The following is an 8,788-nucleotide window of genomic DNA, read 5'->3' on the forward strand; positions in this document are numbered from 1 at the left end:
TCACATAAGGAAGAATACATATATTGTAAAATAATTTCTGATAGTTGAGTGGTAGAAATATTTGTATCATCTGTAAAAGGTAGATTCTTGAGTTTACTACAGAACAATTGTATTTCACTTGCTTAATCCAGTCTAGATTCTTATCAACATGAACTCTTCAAAGTTTAATCTGTCAACATTTTCAATTTCATTATTGGCAATATATGGCTCAAAATTGGAATTTCTGTTCACTCATAATCTTTCCTTGGTTCCAATCTACATTGCCTTGTCTCTTAGGGGATGGATAAATATAAAATTCAGTGAGCACCAATAATTATTTGATCAAAGTTATAAAGTCAGAATCAGTCTTATGTAAAGTAGTATCATTTGTAGATTGATTAGTATTTGACTCTTGTACATACAGAAGCAAGTCATTTATGAGTAATATGAATAATACAGGCCCTAAAATAAATCCCTGTGGAACTTATTTTTTGATGAACATCATCTCTGATCTAATGTTATGAATAACAACTTGCTGGCCAATGTCAGATAGGTATGATTTGACCCATGAGAGTAATAAATGAGAACATTTGTCAAAAGCCTTCTTATAGTCAAGGTATACTGTTCCAATAAATTCTCCATTGTCCAATGCAAGCAATGATTCATCAATGAGTTTTGTTAGTGCAGACTAACAGGAGTGGTTTCATCTAAATCCAGATTGGGATGGATGAATTCAATGGTACTTAGACAAGTAACCAAAGGGCATTATGAACAAAAGGAGTCCTGCATCCAATTAAATAGAGCAGCCTGAAATGGCTGAAAAGGCTGAATTTGAATCACCAACAACCAGCAGGTAGTCTGTTTTGATGTATTTTTTAAATCTTGTCAAGAATGAGAATGCCATACGTCTTGATGATAAGCCTAGGTCTGTCTGCAATCTTCATACTAGAAATACTGCCAATATGTTGCCACATAAAATGGCACCACCTTACCATTGACAATCCTACTAAAGATGAAAACAAATTTAAGTTTATATAAGCATTGATAATACATTGTATCATATCTTGTTATCAAGATAAGTATTGATATGTATCATATTTGTATTGTTTCACCCCATTTGGAGTATGCTAGAATTAGTAAAACCATTGTTGCTCAGGGAAATGTGACCAGAAATACTTGAATTTGTTGTTCAGGTGTCTTAGTAACATTGGTTATGTTATGTTCACAGTGTAGCCTGCACAGCCTACATGTACATACTTTATGTTTTTTTGTAGATGAAAAATTATTTTAACTGAATAGCAAGATACAAATGTAACATACCCCATTCATAGTCAAACAAAGTGAAATTGAAACCATATGTTTCAATTGAACCAGCAACATAGTAGTCACAAGTGTTGACATCTAGTTTGATGTTGAAGGACAGACCAAATTGCTGGATATCCACACAACAGTCAATCCCAGTGCAGTAATCCGGAATGTGGCATGTGATGTACTTGTCAGGAAGAGATGGCAGGTTCACAAAACTCAATGGACATACTATAAAACAAGGTAAATAGTGAATAGCAGAATATCTCTCTCTGTATATATATATAGTGTGACCCGGCTATAGCATACTCTGTTATAACGTGAATATGGATATGACATGACCATGGCATGGCTTCTGAAATTCATATGTGAAAAAATATTATTTCTTCTTAAAAGTACCAAAAAATAAGTTTACAGTCATTTTGGGGAAGAGATTGTATTTGAATTCTAATATAAGATGATAGTGTCATAACACTTAAATTTTTGTATACATTAATTTTTCATGCATAAAAACATGTTTTTTTTTCTTCTTAAAAGTATGAAAAAATAACATGTAAAAAGTTTATCCAGGGATCATGCTGGGCTTTGCCAGTGTCGCAAATTGCTAATTTCTTTTTCCTTTTTGGCGATAAAATATACCATCTGGCAATTATTTTTTTTAGCAACAACATTGTTGGCTGTTTAATCTACTATATAAACTCTTGAGTTTTGGAGTGAAGAAAATCAAATGCACCATGAAAGGAAGCCACAAACTTATATATAAGTGTTATTTGTCTTTTCTAATGGGATGTGATAGATACATGAATTTTATAGCATGATCTATACTCTAATTCATGACTTTTTTATATACATGTAGAGTACTTAACACATTATGGACTGTACTACACAAATGTAAGTTGTCAATATACAAGTGTTTTTCAGACTAGTTTTGTCTTCACTTAATCAAAAGCATGTATTTTTGCTCCCACTTTTATTATACACATACCCCACCCCAGCCATTTTATGGTACATGCATCATTTCCTTCAGCTAACTGACTTGGTTTGTTAAAAGATGGCTCAGTCTATACTATAACATGGTTGGGTTCTATGGACCCCAACCACCATATTATAGCAGGGGTCACACACTATATATATATATATATATATATATATATATATATATATATATATATATATATATATATATATATATATATATATATATATATATATATATATATATATGACTATTTGGTAACTTGACATATTAGACACTGGAGATCAGATCAACATAATTATCTCATGCAGCTGTTAGGTCATTATATTTTCCAATTACTTAACCCTTTACCTCATAGAGCTTAGTGACAAAGTGCAGCATGCTATAAATAGAACACCTGTTACCTAGCAGACCGCATCCGCATAGGCATGCCTGGGAATTGTTAAGCAATGTAGTGGTGTTACGTTTAACAGCAGTTTTAACCATTTTATGTTTTAGGCAGACATTTATTATATGTGGAAAAATTGAAGAGTAAAGTCCGATTGTTATAGCTGTGTAATTATTTTTCACAGAAGAATATTTTATGTGCTATAAAATCGAGAGAGAACTCGTTCACCGTCATGTCAGTGAGGCCGCATGACCGACCGTAGCTGCCATTTCCCATACTCGAAATTTACGTTTTTCGTCTGCGTCTACATCACTAAGTCATCTGAATTTGATAATCAATAAAAAACTAATTGCTGCTTGCATAAATATCATAGCCTTTACCAAGGTTATTGAATCTTTCGTGTTTGTGATTATACTCGTGAAAACTTCGTAAGTACTGAATGAAATCCTGCCTGTGAACTGTTAAGCAATTTAGTGTATGTTACATTTAACAACAATTTTAACCATTTTACATTTTTGGTACACATATATTTTATGTGGAAAAATTTAAGAGTAATGTCCGATTGTTATAGCTGTGTAATTATTTTCCACAGAAGAATTTTTTTATGTGCTTCAAAATCTTGAGAGAACTCATTCACCGTCATGTCCGTGAGGCTGCGTGACCAACCGTAGCTGCTATTTCCGATACTCGAAATTTACAAGGTTTTCGTGTGCGTCTATATCACTAAGTCATCTGAATTTGATAATTTATAAAAACTAATTGCTGCCTACATCAATATCAGAGACTTTACCTAATTTATTGAATCTTTCGTGGTTGTTATTCTAATCGTGAAAACTTCGTACGTACTGAATGAAATCCGCGGCTGCCATTTTGGAGAGTGGAGATTACAATCCAGTTACTTTAAATAGCAGATATCGACCAGTGCATGAATAGTGACCACATGATCTGACGTAATTGTCATTCGCAGAAATGAATGTGGTATGTAATAGGGGGGTTTTCCCCGAAGGTGGCGCTACGAAAACTAGCTCAAAATGGCTGATGTTTACTGCAGGCGTCAAAAGGCGCTTCTATGCGAATCTTGTAGAGGCGTCAAAAGGCGCTTCCATGCGAATGGTGTAGAGGCGTCCAAAGACGCTTGTATGAGGTAAAGGGTTAAGTACACTACATTCACAAAGCACAAACCATAGATGTGCGAAAGTTCATGTCCTGAGGTTGAAAATGCTATTAAACATTTGCAATTAAGCATGGAAAAAATATTAACTTTGAAAACTTCATTATCAGTGACACAGACCATATATTGCATGTTCATTCAGTCACATATTTATGTATAAATTTATAAATATTTAATGTAAAAATTATTTACGATGTGCATTTTTATAAATATTTACTTGCATCAATGTTTATGCTTTTCTCATCTTAAAGCTGAATCAAAAAATATAAGTAGTGATTTTTCAAAATTATTACAACCATAGACAAAGCAGAATGAAAAGCTTCACTACTGAGATGTATTTTGATCTAATTGCCAGCTGATTATTCACTTTAATTAATTAATTTATTCATCTGCATTATGCACTATTGTTAAACTTTGACCTGTTATCATAAAGAACATGCCTGAATTCAACAGTAATAGGTATAACCTTGATTTTATCTAAAATTTTCACATTTTTATTTTGTTGAAAGGAAACAGTTATTTTTCACTTTTACATGTATCAATAAGACTGAATTACTTGAATTCATTGACATATCCCATTTGATTCTTGCTATAATTTCTTTGGACAAATCTTTCAATGTAATCTGCTTTTGGCAATATCTGGTTTTTGGTTTATTCAGCAGTATTTAAGATCTTGATTGACAGTTGATTACTTAGCTGTTCAATCAGAAAATATGGTTGCCATTTTGTTTCTTAAGAATTTATTGGATCATCAGTTCTATTCCACAATTCTAGAATCAGAATTATTCCTCAGTCAAGGTTAGTGATCAATTAATGTTACTGAATGATTGAAAAGAGTATGCATCATGTGCAGAAGAGCTCAACAGTGGGATATATCATGGTCTTGGTCACAATTACATTTGTTCCAACAAGACCATGAAATCTGTCAGGTTATGTTGAATTAATAAATATTTTTATGATCTTTTGGTTGAACTGGTAAACTGGTAGAAACAGATGAAGTGAATACCCAAGGAGAACAGATGCATATCATATGTTGTCCCTCCAAGAATGTAATAATGCAGGAATGCCTTCAGTGTTCGCTGAAATTTTTTAACATTTTTTTTAACATTAACAGGAAATTGTTAGTATTGAAATCCTTACAGTTGTTCCATCCACTGACTGAAGGTGTGTAAGGAATGCGCTTTCTGTCACATGAAGGTTTCAGCATGTACTTGTCCAGCCCTAGCTGCATCAGCAAAAGCTTTAATCCAGCTTTTCCTAGTTGTCCATCCAGACTTAACCTCTGGTCAGCAAGCCATTCCATCAAGGAGAAATCTATTGTGTGATAAATCATAAAACTTTACCATCTTGTATAAGTTGCAGAGTTCAATAGTACCAAGGTCAAATGGTTTAGTGCTTAGTAACACTAAAGCAAACAGCAGCTGTTTCAGGCCACTTATAACTTTATTTTTTATTTAATATCTTTTCAAAAAAAAATATAAATTAGTTTCTATATTCATTTGCCTATATGTTATTTATGCTTATTCTCTTTACTATTTCTTTATTTCTTTCTCTCCATTTGTTACCTGTTTCTGATGAATAACTCAAACTGTTATCTATCCAAAGTTTTAAACACTGAGCTTAAAAATATCTCTGAAAGAATTTTCTTTACAATCCTGTGACTTCAACATGTTGCTTACATTTCAATAATGTTGTAAAACAAAGGCCATGTTGGTGTGAGGTGGGGGATAAATGCACTACAGTAAAACCTGTCATGAGCGACCTCTGCTATGAGCGACCACCTGTCATTTCCGACCACAATCGTAATGCACGGATCGATTTTACTATATAAATGCTCTGTTATGAACGACCACCTGCTGAACGCGACCAGCGACCGCAATTTCTTGGCAAAATATGCATTTTGACACTGCTATGAACGACCGCATCGCCAAAAAAAATAAACACATTGACACCACTGACCTTAACTTAATCCTTTGTAAACACTAGAGATCGGGATAAATGTAGTATGCAAACAAAGTGCACATTAAATAACACTACAGTTGAACAACCATATTTCGAGATAAACACCTCTAACCATCATTTAATCCTTTGTAACAAAGACTGCATAAATAGTAAAGATTGCTCCAAAATAGTAAAGATTGCTCTATTTAAAAAGAATTTGTCTTGCTACAGTACCAGTTTTGTGAAATTTACAACTCCAGCGTACGGTGTCATTCGTAAACTGCAGTAAACCAGACTAAAGTACATGTCAAAAACCGCCATTGTAGTGCCAAAGTCATGTGAATAGCCAGTAAGAGTAACATCAAAGGGAGTAATGATGGATATACGCAGTCAATTTAGAGGTTTGTATTTCTTCTTTATCTTTATGAAAACTCACAAAACGCCGGTAGTCCTTATGTCCCAGTGAGAAATCGTTTGAAAGGGCTTCAGTGTAGGTTTGAGTACATCGTTTGTCCTTCCAGTTAATCCATAATGCCTGGAGGGTGAATGAGCTCATTGTCTTTAATACTAGTAAGCGTGCATCATTTCCGGATTTTTTTAAAATTATTTTTTATTTCTTTTGTTTGTGTTTCACAAAGCCACCGTCTGTTTACCTGGGTGCAGATGGTCGCAACCTTTGTTTATCTAGCTATAACGCTGTTGATTTAAACTTCGTCTCAGAATAAATGTATTCTTTCTTGATGAGTTAATTATGTCTTTTGGTTTCATTCATTGGTACATAATATATATATTTATTCCACATTTCCCCAAAACCTGATCAAAACCGATAGTCTTTATAACGTCAACACTAATAACAATGGCAGAACCTCCGCTGAAAAAAAGAAAAATTTTAACACTGGAAGAAAGGATTGATGTCATTGAAAGAAATGAAAAAGGGGAGACCGCTCGCAAAATAGCAGTCAGCCTAAGCGTCGGTAAAACGCAAGTTCAAAATGTTATCAAAGACAAGGAGTCCATTAGAAACGAATGGCAGAAAGGTGCACAAGCACAGAGGAAATATGCCACGGCACGACGGACAATTTACGGAGATCTGAACGAGCGAGTATGGGAGTGGTTTTGTGTTGCAAGGAGTAAAAACATACCAGTAAGTGGAAAGTTGATTCAGGAAAAGGCAATAATTGTCTCAGCAGAACTGAATTATGATGACTTTGCTGCATCAAACGGATGGCTGGAGAGTTTCAAAAATAGATACAATATCACAGCAAGTGTGCTCAGTGGAGAATCAGCTGATGTGAATTTACAGACAGTTGATGACTGGAAAAAAAGACTACCGACCATCACAGAAGGGTATAACCTATGTGATATTTTTAATGCTGATGAAACAGGACTCTTTTACAGAGGACTTCCTGACAGGTCCCTAGTGGTGAAAGATGATGTTCGCAAAGGAGGGAAAAAAGCAAAGGAGAGGTTGACACTATTGTTAGCATGTAGTGCAACTGGAGAAAAACTGGACCCATTATTTATAGGCAAATCGCGCAACCCAAGATGTTTTAGGTCATTTAATTTACGATCTGTGGGTGTTGCCTATGAATCCAACAGAAAGGCTTGGATGACATCAGACATCTTTAGTAAATGGCTTGTAACTGTCAACAATAAAATGAAAAGGAAAAATCGGAACATTTTAATTATTGTAGACAACTGCAGTGCACACCCAGATTGTCAGTTTAGCAATGTAAAACTGGTCTTTCTGCCCCCAAATACAACATCTAAACTACAGCCTTGTGATGCAGGGATAATTCAGACTGTCAAAATTCATTATCGGAAGAAACTGCTGCGACACATTCTTTCCAAAATGGATGAGTGCTCTACAGCAACTGAAATATCTAAGACTGTCACTGTTCTAGATGCCATTTTATGGATCAAGTCTGTGTGGGATGCTCTGTCTTCATACACCATTGAAAGGTGTTTTGCCAAGTGTGGCTTTTCTGTAAGTGTTGAAGCCATAATGCCAGAGAGTGAAGAGAGCGAACAAGATGTGCATCCATCAATGGAACCTCTCCTCAATGGCATGACATTGGAAGAATATGCCAATATGGATCACAGTCTAGAAACGTCTAATGTATTCCTAGGGCCTGACTGGGAGAAGGATATTCTTCAGAGAGGTAAATCTGGTACTTCTCCAACTGCAGACAGTGATAGTGACAATGAGTCATCTGTTGGTGAAATTCTGCCTCATGTTATTTCACATTCTACAGTCATAGAACATTTAAAAGAGATTAAAGAATATGCTTTAAAACATGGTGATCCCAGAATTTTGCTTCTTTGCTCAGAAATGGAGATACATGTTCAGACCAAACAGCTGAGTAAAACATGTCAACAAAGAAGTATAATGGATTTCTTAAAAAACAAGTGAATAAGTGTACAGAATAAGATATATACATCATATTTAACTGTTCATTTTTTGTATATATTAATGTGATGTTGAAATATAAATTTTATTATATGCATGCAGTATTTAACAAGATTTATGAATAAAGGATATGATACATGTACATTGAGTATGGGTATTATTTATTTTTCAACAATGCTAACTATTGATCCTGAAAACCAGTCCATTTTCACACACCTCTTATGAGAGACCACCTGTCTTGAGAGACCGCTTTTGGTTGGCAGAAGGGGCGGTCTCTCATAACAGGTTTTACTGTATAAATACCTCAATGGCTATACCATGCCTGGGAAATGGAAGCTAAGCATCTTTGCCAAGGACACACAGAAGCAGCCAACCCAAGCTGAGGCTTTAGAAGGTATTGAACCTGCAACCTTTGGATTATGGATTCAATGCTCCAACAATAATATAATGGATACAATATGATATTTTTTTGTCCAATATAATCAGAGAGCAAGAAGATTTCTTTTTAAAGCTGTGTGAGAGCTATAAAATGGTTTTGTCTTTTCTCAAAGTTTCTCAGCCCACTGCTCACACCCCAACAGACCACAACCCCAAAAATTAAATTGTTGGTCCCTATCT

The 8,788-nt window shown here is 34.6% G+C and overlaps 1 protein-coding gene across 1 annotated transcript in view; it reads right to left on the reverse strand.

The window, feature by feature from the left end:
- Positions 1–5,127, reverse strand: part of LOC149805295 (uncharacterized) — a 78,490-nt gene extending 73,363 nt beyond the window's left edge. Inside the window, exons 1-2 of the mRNA XM_089933901.1 lie at positions 4,960–5,127; positions 1,300–1,515 (exon numbers count right to left, since the gene is read on the reverse strand). Coding sequence (XP_089790027.1) covers positions 1,300–1,515; positions 4,960–5,122 — 379 coding nt within the window. The 5' untranslated portion in view covers positions 5,123–5,127. The remainder of the gene's footprint in view (positions 1–1,299; positions 1,516–4,959) is intronic.
- Positions 5,128–8,788: the final 3,661 nt, after the last annotated feature.

This window comes from Sinohyriopsis cumingii, chromosome 2 (genome assembly GCF_028554795.1).
Source record: "Sinohyriopsis cumingii isolate HCF-2022 chromosome 2, ASM2855479v2, whole genome shotgun sequence".
NCBI lineage: Eukaryota > Metazoa > Mollusca > Bivalvia > Unionida > Unionidae > Sinohyriopsis > Sinohyriopsis cumingii.